This window comes from Musa acuminata, chromosome BXJ2-9 (assembly GCF_036884655.1).
Source record: "Musa acuminata AAA Group cultivar baxijiao chromosome BXJ2-9, Cavendish_Baxijiao_AAA, whole genome shotgun sequence".
NCBI lineage: Eukaryota > Viridiplantae > Streptophyta > Magnoliopsida > Zingiberales > Musaceae > Musa > Musa acuminata.
Genome location: NC_088346.1, coordinates 6,137,044 through 6,151,983, shown reverse-complemented (window position 1 = coordinate 6,151,983; position 14,940 = coordinate 6,137,044). Strand labels below are relative to the sequence as shown.

Sequence of the window (14,940 nt, the reverse complement as noted above, 5' to 3'; positions counted from 1 at the left end):
GAAGTTAGTCCATCTACTTATTGCATTTCTTCTAATTCAACATAATTAGATCACAAATAATGGTAGCATGCATTAAAAAAACAATCACAGCAATCCCATATAGTCTCTAATGATGTTATATATATATATATATATATAATTCTTACAAAACTTGTGATTCGGGACGATCGCCGTTTTCTGTGGATTAAGATTCGAGGAGGGGGACCAATGTCGTTGAGATTCGTGCGGATAAAAAAGCAGCCCGCAACCGAAGATTTCTCGCCTTCGGGCGGAGCCCATGCCGTGAAAAGTAAGCGGCACCAGCGGAGCCACGTGCTATCTCGAACACCGAACACCAGCGCGATCGATTCACATGACGCCGCGTTCACATATACGCTACGTGTCGCAAAACCCTGTTCGCTGAAGACGGCTGTGCACGGGATTAAAGTCTGGACCGAGGGTGGCGAGGCTTGACGGTGGTCCGCTGCTCCGCCGGAGCACTAAAACCCCGCCTGCGCATGCGCCATCGGCGAACGCTTACTATCCACCACACCAAACCCTCGCCTCTATAAATAAGTCAAGATCCCAGTCGACCCGATCTCGACACCCCCATCACTTCTCGATCTCAATCTCCCTCTCTCCCTCCCTCGCCTCCCCCTTTTCGAAATTAGGGTTTATTGAGGTTGCTGCTCTTGCGTTTAATAGGTTCTTTTTCGGAACTCAAGCTGCAGAGATCCATGGAAGAACCTGCTCGTTACCCCACCGGCCATCGGCGAGTTCCTCACCAGCTTCATCAATTCTTCGCGGTGGCTTTTGGTTCAAATGCTACTGAAGTGTAGGGTTTTTTGACGGATACATCTTGGTACTTGCTTCTCAGACCGAACGCGCTTGTTTTCTTGTTATACCGTAACCACAACCTTTGCAGCGGCAGTGGATGGACAGAGAGTAGTATAGATTGGCAAAGTCCCTAATTTGGCGCCAATAATATGATCCGGTGAACATGAGCGATGGAGGTAGGGAGAGTGGAAGGAATCAACGGACAACCTCGAAGAAGAGCCGGCTGTCGTCGCGAGGTGATGAGTTCAGTCACGCCGTCGCCAAGATCGCCGTCGGCCAGATTTGCGAGTCGGTTGGGTTTCACGGTTCCAATCGTACTGCAATTAATGCTATGGCGGATATCATGGTCCGATACATCTGTGATCTAGGCAAAAGTGCTAATTTTTATGCTAATTTAGCTGGAAGAACTAGTTGCAATGTGTTTGACATCATCCAGGGGCTTGAGGATTTGAGTTTGTCAAGGGGCTTTTCTGGGGCATCTGATGTTCACCGTTGTCTGGTGGGTTCAGGTGTTGTTCGAGAGATCACCCAGTTTGTTACAACAGAGGAAGTCCCATTTGCACAGCCCATTTCCGGATACCCTGTTTGTACAACACCTAAGCCGACACCTAGCTTTGCTCAGGTTGGAGAGACATCAAGCGGAAAGCACATACCTGATTGGGTTCCGAGTCTTCCTGATCCTCGTGCCTATGTCCGCATGGAAGAGTGGAACAAAGGGGTAACTGACACTAAAATGGACAAGGTCGAAGAGACAAGGCAGCGGACGAAGGCCGAGAGTTCTTTGTTGAGCTTACAACAGCGACTTGCCTATAATAGTACAACTGGGTTTCAACCTACGAATGATGCCAGTTATGGTAAAGAGAGGCAAATGGTTGTTAGCAACCCATTTCTGTCCCCCCCTTTGCCATTTGGAGAGAAAGAAGTATCTGTAATTGCTAATCCATGGGAAAGAGATGCTGATGCTGGCAACCGGTTGTGTGTGCTTGAGACTTCTGTCCCTGCCACTGAGTCCATAAAGGTTGGGCCTGTGGACTTGGAGACTAATGAGAAAAAGGTTCTTCCTGGAAGGAGGCCTATCGTGCATTTCAAACTTAAAGTTGACAAGAAATCTATAGCAGCATCATTTTCTTCTGATGCCTTGGATGCTAAAAATGATTCTTGGCCTTTGAGGCATGACGAGAAAGATGACAAGAAAAGGAGAGCAGAGATAATTCTTAAAGAAGCTATGGAGAAACCACATGATCTGGCTCAGCTGTAAAATACATTGTAGAGAGGATTTCTGTGTCGAACTGTAACAGTAATTATTTGGCATATCAAATTTGATGGAACATGCAACTTTTTCTTCCCAGTGGGTTGAGCATGGTGAAAAATCTTAGGTATGTAACTTATGTTGTCTAGAAGTCCTTTTTCCTTCACGCCTCTCTCTAATTTTTTTCTATATTAAGAACAAAGTGCGAACCTTTTACCAGGGCTGGCAGTGAGACAAGTTGGCTTGTGTTTCGTCAAGAGCAACTTGAATATGGATCAACTGCCCCCAAACCGTTGACCCATTTATAACTGATTGAAAAATGCTAAACCTTTAGGCTTCTTTCCTATTTTTTAATGAACATTTAATAGCCACACAATGTGAAATAAGAGTTTGAACTTATCTATGTTAAATTTTAAAATAAAAACGTCGGTTTTCTTTATGTTTTTCAATTGAAAAACAATGAGAAGTGTTTATGTTTTGTTTGTTTTCAATTTTCAGAAAATTCATTTGGTGGTCACCATTCAGTAAGCGATGTTTAAAGATAAAAGTAAAAGATCCTAGGGGTAAGTACCAACCTAAAAATGTTCATTTTTTTGTCATCATTATTAAAGATAATTAACATTTGTTGAACACATTGTAAATACGGGCAAAATTATCACGACTTTTATTATTAGATGATATGAATTGCATACAGATAGGTAAGTCTTCGTACTAACACAAGATTACTCTTTTGTGGACTAGGGACCAAAGTTTGAGTCATAGAAATTTCCTTGTCGTTTGTAACTATAAGGTTATGCAGATTGACCCTCCTTAGATTCCATGTTAGTGGCCTCCTCATACATTGGTCACCCTTTATAAACATTATATCAACACGGGAGACATTCTTGATATCTCAAATTCTTGGTATGGAAAGACAATTGTCCTTGTCCAAGAGGTTCGACGAACAACCATTCATTCCCTTGAATGGGGATGTCCAAACAATAGTGCAACTGATTTACTCCTTCCCATAGGAAAATTAGATTGAATTTCTTAATTTTCCATGCACTCCATGAATTTCTTCCTTCATAAAAAAAGGTTAGATGGTCAGTCTGTATTTTTTTCTTTCGAAGTTTCATAATTGAAAACTTTCAACTAATTTCAGAAAACTTGCAAGCTAAAGCAAGTATACCTAATATATCCGTTTACAAGTATTTATAAGTTTCTATTTTTGATAGTGGAAGAACACAAAGAATAATGCTAAATCTTGTCTTTTCTTATTGTTTTCCTCATGTGAAACTATACAAGCCTATTCTGGACCTGGCTGGTGTTGGTGCCCCCAACCAAGACATTCAAAGGATTGTATTTTTGTAATGCCCTCTTAAATATTATTGTAAATTCTTGTGTTGTTACTGGTTCTGACAAATAATCTATTTGTCGATTTTCTAAAATTTATTGGTGCACTAGTTCAGACATAGGTTTTTGCATGGATAATCGAGTATCATATTCTACATCCCTTAAGTTTCTGGTGGTAAAAATGATTCTCAAATTATATGTTTTTGTTAGTAAAAGTGATTCTCAAATTGCCAAGAAATGTGTATATTTTAGTTTCATATGTATCATGGTCGTTAGATCTCAATGACTGTAAAAGATCTATGTAACCGATTCTAAATAATTGGGGCTTACGGTTTTGTTATTTGTTGTGCATCACGTGTATTATGATTCTTTGGCATTCTTGACATATTTACAATCAAGGCCATTGGACTTGCGTAGTCATGTAAGAATGCTATATTATGATTCTTTAGCATTCTTGACATATTTACAATCAAGGACATCAGACTTACGTAGTCATGCGAGGATGTCATATTAGTGAAGAATCCATATTTATAGACAATGTGTATGATCCTTATTTCATATTGGATTAGATACTGTTAAATCTGCCAAACACTTGTATCCTATTAGGTCAGATCTTTTACACAACTCTAATTGATCCATGCTTGTTAGTTAGTGCTTTAGTTGTCAAATGAAGTTATCATATTCAATTAGCCATTCAAGGGATTGCAGGTGTTACTTATTTACGTGTTGTCTATCCTATCTTATTAGGTTGAAATCCATCTAATGCCATGGAGTTTTTGCTGCATGGCTGATACATAATGATAAAAGTAAAAAAAATCTTTGACTTATTTCATAATAGGATAACTGGTTGGTCTACTAGAATTTGGGCTAAGATTCTTGGTAGAGTCAATTATGGATTCAAAAATATGTTCATTGAGTGGCCTTACCATATGAATTTAGGATTGATGTGGGAATATTAGTGAACTGCATGTAGCAGCTATATGTTCATGACAAGTTGACTCTTTACACATTATGAAAGATAGTTATTGCAGACACAAAAGTCTTCAAGGCGGTTACAGGTAAATTGCCATGCAAGTAGTTACAACTATTAGATCACATTCTTGTAGATTACAATTGAATCAAGACTCAGCTATTGGCTAACTGTCAGATCTGAAGTAGCATGCCCAATTTGAGCAAATGCCTGTTACATGCCATTATATGAAGAGACTTCCTCAGGAATAAGTGAAATCTTTCCAATCCCTTCAACTCTTGTTTATTGTTTTCATTTAGGTTTCGATATGCTCATTCTCTCACCTTGGAGCTCACTAGAGATTCTAATTTGAGTGTTAGATGAGGGTCCCACTGGGCAGCCCTCAGTGCCTTCTCTTCTTGCAGGATCCTTTTTGAACATGAACTTGGAGCAACAGAAGGATACGAGATTATCTCAAGAATATTAGTATTGGTTTGATTCACCTTGCCAGTACACTTGCATATTATTTACCTCAGCAAGGTTACCTAGGTTGGCTCTTGATCCTACTTGGCACGATGACTAAATATGATCCCACAAAGGCTGCACTATATATATATATATATATATATATATATATATATATATATATATATATATATATATATATATATATATATATAATATTTGTGTTTTTCTCATTTTATGAACATAATTATGTTGTTTTTCCCATGATAACTTCTGTATTTATTCTTGCTTTCTTGACATTCATTATTTTTAAAGTTTTTTTGTTCCTTCATGACATGAACAATAATGGCTTGAATGACGGGCAAGACTACTCTTCTCAGACTTCATATTAGCGAGAGAGACACACACTAGTCTGCCATTTATTTTCTTTTTTTATATTATTTCCTGTAAGATTTGATGCCTTTTTTAACAACTAACTTGTTCAACATCTTGCCTGTATCATTTTGTAGTGTTCTGAGAGTAAAGAAGAAAAGTCTTGTGTTCACTTTTGCTTTATCTAAAAGAACCTTGAGTTGCCTTTTAAACTTTTTTCTGCTTTCCTTTTCTTTTGTATTTTATCATTGTCTTCAATTTTCCTGTAATAATGGGATCCTATAATTGTGTAGACTCTATTTTACATTTTTACTTTACTTTTTCTGGACAACCTACATTATTGAAGGTTGTTTTACTTAAATGTCATTCTTTGTGATAATTCGAATATTGAACCTTATTAGAGACGCTTTCTTCTGTCATTTAGACTTTGGATTTTGATTTTGTATGGTCTTTGGAATCCTTTTGCTATCAGCTTTTTGCATGGTTCACTCAGCATATTTTCCTTGCACGTTGTTGCTACAGTCTATTCTCTGATATGTAAAATCTCTGATTGTAGAGAGCCTTATATATCCTTAAAAAATAGTATGGCTATGGTTTGATATTGGGTTGTGTAACTTGGTTTAGAATTGAACTCCGATCAGTGTAATTATAGTTACTTTTATCTTTCACAATTAGAATATCTAACCACAGCATAATGTTTGTGGATATTTTTATTTTTTTTCTATTTGGGAAATTAATGAATCGTAGAAGAATTGATGTAGATATACTATTCTTATGCTCCTAAATTTTGTGGGCTCTTCTAAGATAGCTAAGCACCTAGCGATAACAATGTTTTCTTATTTCTTAGTGTAAAAAAATTAGAGTTATGAGCACTCTCGTCTATCATTTGATATGCTTTGAAGTAATGAATGTCACTGTGCCTTTTGTTAGATGAATTGACAAGGTCATTTTTGACCTCCATGTGCACCTCAGAACATCCATTGACAAGGTCCACCAATCACGGCTATGGTGTGCTTTCAATATGATGACTGAAGTTAACTAGTCAATTTTTATGTCCTCGAGCTGGGGATGGATGGAATTTATGCTTGAGTACCATCACAACTGATTATTATCTGTAGCTATCTGAATTGAGAACATTTGTATTATATTTAATAAGACAATACATGGTCTGTTGCAGCTTGATTGTGACGGTTTCTAAAAATTCTTTGCAAAAGCAAAGAACCTCATGGTGGTAATATTTCGATATTGCAATTTTGCAAGCTAACATCAGTATCTTTGAGTGTTTTCCTATGGCTTGATGATTTTCTTAAAATTCGCATTGACACGAGGGGCAAGGACCTCCTGGTGCTATATGTAATGGCAGAAAATTGATTCTTTGAAAGCTGTTTCTGATACTCCGAAATTGTTATTTCTAGTGTGTATTTCAGCAGCATTACTGTTGTGATCCATGCATTGCAGTACAGAATGTTGATCTAATTACATTATTTTCATGAGTTTTTATGCATGTGCCCGGAATTACTCATCAAAGTGGGTAATTGCAATCTGCCGTCATGAGAACAGCTCTGCTTTTCTGGGATGTTCAGGAAGGCCAGTGCCTGAAAGGTGCTTTTGTGTTTCCTTGGCGTCGATTGGCGCTGCCGATTGATCGTGTTCATGCTCTTTGGTTGATTGCTCAAGCCATCAATGTGTTCATAATCATTCCTTCAGAGGCTGCTGACACCCATCATGCTAGTAAGAGGGGCCCCTAGCCTTTTACCTGCGCAGAAGAAATGCATTATGGACCTTTTCTGATTATATGACATTGTATCTGATGTGTGGAATATTAATTTTTTTGTCTATGATGTTCAGGAATATATTTACGTTTATTATGTTGCCATTACCATGTTGATTTGTTATTGATTTGTCTCTCATGAACATGTAAAGCTAATTACATCAATTAGTTTACTGGTCATACATAGGGTAAACTTGTTATCTCTTCATTGGTTGTGCTCCATACAAATGACTTTCTCTTCTAAGGCAGCACAAGTTATGAGCAAAAGTTTGTTTGTGTTTGTATTTGCAGGGGCTTGGAACGTACCCTAAACAGAGCAGATTGTGGAAGGCTTAGAAGTGAAAGATCTGGACAAGCTGAGAACCTCTTGTGAGATATTATCCCTTCCTTTTGGTCCCTTAAATTGATTATTCATGCAGTATTTGCTTGAAAGTGGAGTGGAGTATTAAGTTGATATGTGCCAGTGTGATGAGAATCACGGTCCTTATCCCACATAAATATAATTAATAAATATTTTGAATTGAACGTTCAATAATCTCAAAATTTGAAGTTAAATGAATAAAAAAATTATTTGTTAGATATCATAGAAAGATTAAAACTCAAGATCTGTTTTGATGCCATAAAAATATTTTGAATTAGGTAGCCAATAGTCCTAAAAGCTTAATGTGGATCATGTTTTTTTTCTTTTGTTTTGTTTTCAGGTGAGATGAATATTAGTTACCTCCCAACTAGAATCTCTGTGTCTGCACACATTTGTTTACCACTGTGAGCCCAAGTTGAGGTAGAAGCATATTGAATGGATAAGGAATGGTTGGTTAGGTCAGAAAAAGAACAAAGAGAAGGACGTGGGGACGGATGCAGTGATAATTTGATGATGCATGAATATATTTTTTACACACTGGAAAAACTATTTTCTTACCTAAAGATATATGATATTTCTAAAGCATTATTTTTCATTCCTTTTAAAGAATGTTTGCATTCTTTTTTTTTGGGTTTCTACCACTGCTCCTTCTGTGGCAATTGCTGTTGTTTATCGATCTTAATTTTCTTGAATTTAATTGGATCAGATGTAATCCTTCTAAAAGTTCTTACGCCATCAATTTATACAAGATGCAGTTTCTTGATTCACCCCATAAATTAATCCTCCAATGATTCTGTTTGGTGATATGTTGCTTTCGTTCTCCCTCAATAATACAGTGAGACATGCTGTCCTGTCAAGATGTCGATCATCAACCACGCATGCAGAGTTAGTTGATCTGTTACTTTCACTCTTCTTCAATAAATAGAGTCGCATGTTTCCATAGCGTGCGTGAAGGCAATGGGCGCTACTGAGATGGTGAGAGTCCACTGCTTCTTGTGCGTGACCCTCCTCATTCTACTCTCTGCTGCTGCTGCTGCAGGTACTATGGATGTGGGTTATGTCCAGCCATCTAACACCACCATGTTCGACGGCGTCGCTGGCGGCACTGAGTGGTTGGATCCAGAGATGGCGACGGCCCAGCACATAGTCTACCGTGCCGTGGGGAATGCCGACCGACCGGCGGCCACGGCTGCCAAGGGGAGGGCTTACACCCGTGGGTGTTCGGGTTCTACTTATTGCAGGAATCAATAGCCACCCTTTAAAGTCTCTTCGTTTCCATAGGAGTATCATGATCCATAGGAGTATCATGATCGATGTGTCGTCGCAGAACCTACTTTGCTTGTATGACTTGATGATGGTATCATTTGGCTTGCTTATCTTTTTCCTGTGTTTGTTGCTTCACTTCTCTGCGTGGAAAACATTAACGTTTCGATTTATGAAACTTAATTGTTCTTTTTCGATTGACTGTATGTATCAGAGAACATTATTAATGTCGATCATAAACCTGAATAAAAAAGTGAATTTAGTTAAGAGCACATAATTCTTACCTAAAATAAAGTGAATTTATATTGCTAATAAGCCATGACCTCCACCTAAATAAGCACATACTGATGGGTATATATGACTGCTCAAGCATGGAAATTACCATTTGGCAATCATTACACTTCATTCGCTATGCTTAATTTTTTGCTTTTAATTATAAAAAAAATCCATTTTTACAAAACACTTTTTCTTATTTATTCCTTCGATTATTATGTATGCACCAATCAAATCTTACATAAATAGTACTATCATTCCCGAAAAAATAAATATAATAAACTAATTATGGACAACCCAAACAATAAACAGAACATGTGTGTGTGGATAATCTAATTATCTTTTTGGACAAGAAATCCTAACTACAGGACTAATACGAGCATTTATATCATTGATGAGTTAAGATTGGGATTGATGGAATGATGGACCTGAAGGACATGATTCAATAGACTCCCTTTTCCCCCTATTTAGGCTCATGAATTTTTCCATCACATCGCCATAGAATCACGGAAGAACGATGGCGATACAAAAAATGCCTTCATTTTGTTGCCATCCACGCTCTCCTCTTTTGTCTATACACCTCCATACTTCTTCTTCATCACCAACTCTTCATGCTGCAAGTCTTGGTATTGCCTACAAAACACTGCAATGCTTTGCATCCGATTGCTGTCAACTGCCGAGCGACGTGGTCTCAGGAGGAAGGCGCATAGACACAAGGCCTAGATGGTGCCAATGGTACATGCAGTTGCGCATCAAAGCAGACACGCGAATGCTGGTCATGTTTGAGGGCCGTCACAATGGACGTCTTGTTTTCCTACTTCACATGACATGGTGGACCGCCTTCCATGTCCCTAACTTCACATCCACGACTGGGGTCTCACCGTCATCCAAAGCACAGGACAAAGTTGTATGTCAGTCATTGGAGAACTGCGCATCTCTACCTTTTTGCTTTTGTGAAACAAGTTGGTACCTGCTGCTCATGTGAAGAGTTTGGTGATCTATTGCTTTCTCCTTTTATGAAACAAGCGGGTTCCTGGTGCTCATGCGAAGAGTTTGGTGATCCGTTGCCCTCGTTGCTACACACAAATAGAGTGCCTGATCTTAGGACTTTGAGATCACCTCTGGCTCCTGCAAGCAAGGTGATAGAGGGAGTGGTTTGGGCGATGGCAACCGTGCTGGGGAGAGTTCATTGCTTGTGCGTCGCAGTACTCCTGCTTCTAGTTTCTGCTGCTGCTGGTGGTAGAGATGTGGAGGAAGCTCACTTACGTCAACTCAATGGCACCATTGGGCAGATGCATGAAGCGGAGGAGTGGTCATTGGGATCAGAGACAGGAAGGAGGATCCTCCAGTCTACACAGACCTCCATAAGCTACGGAGCTCTGCAGAAGGATAGGGTGCCATTGCAGGCTCCCCAACCTGGAAATGCATACACCCGCGGGTGCCAAGCCCAGTACTACTGCAAGAGTTGAGAAGAGATACCTATGATCCTGGAGAACTTTATTTCTTTCTTCTGCCTCTAATGCTCGGAATAATAATGTGTGTCTCGGAAGCACCTCACAATAATGTGTGTTGTTTCAAAAGCTGTTCATCTTGTGACCATCCACTCCTTTTTTTCTTTGCTTTCTATCCAGATTAATCACACATGATGTGAATTGAACCAAGAAATCCAGGAAATTATGTGTGTGTGTGTGTGTGTGGAAATCAGCAGTGTTGCGATCTAAACGCTTAAGATCAAACAGTAGAGACAGTCGATGGAAGAAGAAGAAGAACAAGTGTCGGTGCCACCATTTTTCAGTTAAATTATAGCTATAAGAAAATATAGCTATAAGAAAATATGCAGCATATTGAGGCCTCTCTTGAGAACCTATATAACACTTATATAATCATCAATATAATACAACAGTAATTGCCGATTGCGGACAACTGAAATATATTATCTTATAGCTATAATTACAGCGTAAAACAATGTTCTTTTTCTTCCCTTTATTGGATTCATCAAATTTATTGATAAAGAAGGTTTGCATTGCATATGTTACCATCGCCCGGTTGTAATATTACATATCTGCAGTTAATGCTATGGCGGCTGTCATGGTCCGATACATCTGTGATCTAGGCAAAAGTGCTACTTTTTATGCTAGTTTAGCTGGAAGAACTCGTTGCGATGTGTTTGACATCATCCATCCAGGGGCTTGAGGATTTGAGTTCGTCAAGGGGCTTTTCTGGGGCATCTGATGTTCACCGGTGACTGCTGGGTTCAGGTGTTGTTCGAGAGATCACCCAGTTCGTTACAACAGAGGAAGTCCCATTTGCGCAGCCCATTTCCAGCTTTGCTCAGGTTGGAGAGACATCAAGCGGAAAGCACATACCTGATTGGGTTCCGAGGCTTCCTGATCCTCGTACCTATGTCCGCATGGAACAGTGGAACAAAGGGGGCAACCGACACTAAAATGGACAAGGGCGAAGAGACAAGGCAGCGGACGAAGGCCGAGAGTTCTTTGTTGATCTTACAGCAGCGACTTGCCTATGATAGTACAGCTGGGTTTCGACCTACAACTGATGCCAGCTATGGTAAAGAGAGGCATATTAGCAACCCATTTCCGTCCCCCCCTTTGCCATTTATATTATATTTAATAAGACAATACATGGTCTGTTGCAGCTTGATTGTCTGACAGTTTCTAAAAATTCTTTGCAAAAGCAAAGAACCTCATGGTGGTAATATTTCGAAATTGCAATTTCACAAGCTAACATCTGTATCTTTGAGTGTTTTCCTACGGCTTGATGATTTTCTTAAAATTCGCATTGACAAGAGGGGCAAGGATCTCCTGGTGCTATATATAATGGCAGATAATTGATTCTTTGAAAGCTGTTTCTGATACTCCGAAATTGTTATTTCTAGTGTGTATTTCAGCAGCATTACTGTTGTGATCCATGCATTGCAGTACAGAATGTTGATCTAATTACATTATTTTCATGAGTTTTTATGCAAGTGCCTGGAATTACTCATCAAAGTGGGTATTGCAATTTGCCATCGTGAGATCAGCTCTGCTTTTCTGGGATGTTCAGGAAGGCCACTGCTGATGCCGATGCTGACTGAAAGGTTCTTATGTTTTTCCTTGGCGTCGATTGGCACTGCCGATGCCGATTGGTCGTGTTCATGCTCTTCGGTTGATTACTGAAGCCATCAACGTGTTCAAAATCTTTCTGTCAGAGGCTGCTGGAGTTGCAAATCTACTGATACCCACCATGGTGGTAAGACATTGTTTCTGATGTGTGGAATGTCAATTTTTTTGTCTATGATGTTCAGGAATATATTTACATTTATTACGTTGCCATTACCATGTTGATTTGTCTCTCATGAACATGTAAAGCTAATTACATCAATTAGTTTACTGAGTTTACTGGTATACATAAGGTGAACTTGATATCTCTTCATTGGTTGTGCTCCATACATATGACTTTCTCTTCTAAGGCAGCACAAGTTATTCGCAAAAGTTTGTTTGTGTTTGTATTTGCAGGGACTTGGAAGGTACCCCAAACAGAGCAGATTGTGGATGGCTTAGACCTGAAAGATCTGGACAAGCTGAGAGCCACCTGTAAGATATTATCCCTTCCTTTTGATCCCTTAAATTGATTATTCATGCAGTATTTGCTTGAAAGTGGTGTGGAGCATTAAGTTGATATGTGCCAGTGTGATGAGAATCACGGTCCTCATCCCACATAAACATAATTAATAAATATTTTGAATTGAGCAATCAATAATCTCAAAATTTGAAGTTAAATTAAGAGAAAAAATGTAAATATTAGTTAGATATCATAGAAAGATTAAAACTCATGATCCGTTTTGATACCATCAAAAATATTTTGAATTAGGTAACCAATAGTCCTAAAAGCTTAATGTGGATCATGTTTTTTTTCTTTTGTTTTGTTTTCAGGTAAGATTAATATTCGTTACCTCCCAACGAGAATCTCTCTGTCTGCACATTTGTTTACCACTGTGAGCCCAAGTTGAGGTAGAAGCATATTGATTAGATAAGGGATGGTTGGTTAGGTCAGAAAAAGAAGGAAGAGAAGGATGTGGGGACGGATGCAGTGATGATTTAATCATGCATGAATATATTTTTTACACACTGGAAAAACTATTTTCTTAACTAAAGATATATGATATTTCTAAAGCATTATTTTTCATTCCTTTTAAAGACTGTTTACAATCTTTTTTTGGGTTTCTACCACTGCTCCTTCTGTGGCAATTGTTGTTGTTTATCAATCTTAATTTTCTTGAATTTAATTGGATCAGATGTAATCCTTCTAAAAGTTCTTACACCATCAATTTATACAAGATGCAGTTTCTTGATTCACCCCATAAATTAATCCTCCAATGATTCTGTTTGGTGATATGTTGCTTTCGTTCTCCCTCAATAATACAGTGAGACATGCTTCCTTGTCAAGATGTCGATCATGAACCACGCATGCCGAGTTCGGTGATATGTTGCTTTCACTCTTCTGCAATAAATAGAGTCGCATGTTTCCATAGCATGCGTGAAGGCAATGGGCGCTACTGAGATGGTGAGAGTCCACTGCTTCTTGTGCATGACCCTCCTCATTCTACTCTCTGCTGCTGCTGCAGGTACTATGGATGTGGGTTATGTCCAGCCATCTAACTCCACCATGTTCCACGGCATCGCTGGCGGCATCGAGTGGTTGGAAACAGAGATGGTGACGAGCTCATGTGGTTCAAATCAGCACATAGGCTACTGTGCCGTGGCGAAATCCGGCCAACCGGCGGCCCGCCCTGCCGCCAGTGGGAGGCCTTACACCAATGGGTGTCTGAGTTATAACAATTGCAGGAATCAATAGCCACCCTTTAAAGTCTCTTCGTTTCCATAGGAGTCTCATGATCGATGTGTCGTCGCAGAACCTACTTTGCTTGTATGACTTGATGATTGCTTATCTTTTTCCTGTGTTTGTTGTTTCACTTCTCTGCGTGGAAAACATAAACGTTTCGATTTATGAAACTTAATCGTTCTTTTTCGACTGACTGTATGTATCAGAGAACATTATTAATGTCGATCATAAATCTGAACCAAAAAAAAATGAAATATTGCGTTAGATTATTATGTATGCACCAATCAAATCTAACATAAATTGTACTATCATTCCCAAAAAAATAAATATAATAAACTAATTATAGACAACCCAAACAATAAACAGAACATGTGTGTGTGGATACTCTAATTATCTTTTTGGACAAGAAATCCTAACTACAGGACTAATACGAGCATTTATATCATTGATGAGCTCTGATTGGGATTGATGGAATGATGGACCTGAAGGCCATGATTCAATAGACTCCCTTTTCCCCCTATTTAGGCTCATGAATTTTTCCATCATATCGCCATAGAATCACGGAAGAACGATGGTGATACAAAAAATGCCTTCATTTTGTTGCCATCTACTCTCTCCTCTTCTGCGTATACACCTCCAAAGTTCTTCTTCTTCTTCTTCTTCTTCTTCTTCTTCGTCTTTATCACCAACTCTTCATGCTGCAAGTCTTGGTATTGCCCACAAAACACTGCAATGCTTTGCATCCGATTGCTGTCAACTGCCGAGCGAAGTGGTTTCAGGAGGAAGGCGCAAAGACACAAGGCCTAGATGGTGCCAATGGTACATGCAGTTGCGCATCAAAGCAGACACGCGAATGCTGGTCATGTTTGAGGGCCGTCACAATGGACGTCTTGTTTTCCTACTTCACATGACATGGTGGACCGCCTTCCATGTCCCTAACTTCACATCCACGACTGGGGTCTCACCGTCAGCCAAAGCACAGGACAAAGTTGTATGTCAGTCATTGGAGAACTGCGCATCTCTACCTTTTTGCTTTTGTGAAACAAGTTGGTACCTGCTGCTCATGTGAAGAGTTTGGTGATCTATTGCTTTCTCCTTTTATGAAACAAGCGGGTTCCTGGTGCTCATGCGAAGAATTTGGTGATCCGTTGCCCTCGTTGCTACACACAAATAGAGTGCCTGATCTTAGGACTTTGAGATCACCTCTGGCTCCTGCAAGCAAGGTGATAGAGGGAGTGGTTTGGGCG

General features: G+C 39.3%; 2 protein-coding genes and 1 long non-coding RNA gene across 10 annotated transcripts; all 3 read left to right on the top strand.

The window, feature by feature from the left end:
• The first annotated feature begins 459 nt into the window (after nt 1-459).
• Nucleotides 460-8,779, top strand: LOC103997370 (transcription initiation factor TFIID subunit 8). 7 transcript variants are annotated; one of them, XM_065125047.1, is made up of 5 exons: nt 460-2,192; nt 2,564-2,628; nt 6,114-6,914; nt 7,246-7,323; nt 7,656-8,779. In XM_065125047.1, exon 1 carries the CDS (start codon nt 980-982, stop codon nt 2,072-2,074), a length of 1,095 nt encoding a protein of 364 aa, XP_064981119.1. In that variant the 5' UTR covers nt 460-979; the 3' UTR covers nt 2,075-2,192; nt 2,564-2,628; nt 6,114-6,914; nt 7,246-7,323; nt 7,656-8,779. The 7 variants fall into 7 exon arrangements, with proteins under 7 accessions (XP_064981119.1, XP_064981120.1, XP_064981116.1 ...); XM_065125048.1 differs by lacking the exon at nt 2,564-2,628; XM_065125044.1 differs by having other exon boundaries at nt 2,564-6,914.
• A 1,235-nt stretch (nt 8,780-10,014) lies between these two features.
• LOC135624005 (rapid alkalinization factor-like) lies at nt 10,015-10,320 on the top strand. Its single transcript, XM_065127473.1, has one exon. The coding sequence runs from the start codon at nt 10,015-10,017 to the stop codon at nt 10,318-10,320; it is 306 nt and encodes a 101-aa protein (XP_064983545.1).
• A 591-nt stretch (nt 10,321-10,911) lies between these two features.
• Nucleotides 10,912-13,879, top strand: LOC135622829 (uncharacterized). Of its 2 annotated transcripts, XR_010491170.1 has the most exons (4): nt 10,914-11,419; nt 11,915-12,100; nt 12,367-12,444; nt 13,276-13,879. It is a non-coding gene; the product is annotated as an uncharacterized LOC135622829 (long non-coding RNA). The 2 variants fall into 2 exon arrangements; XR_010491169.1 differs by having other exon boundaries at nt 10,912-12,100.
• The last annotated feature ends 1,061 nt before the right edge of the window (nt 13,880-14,940 follow it).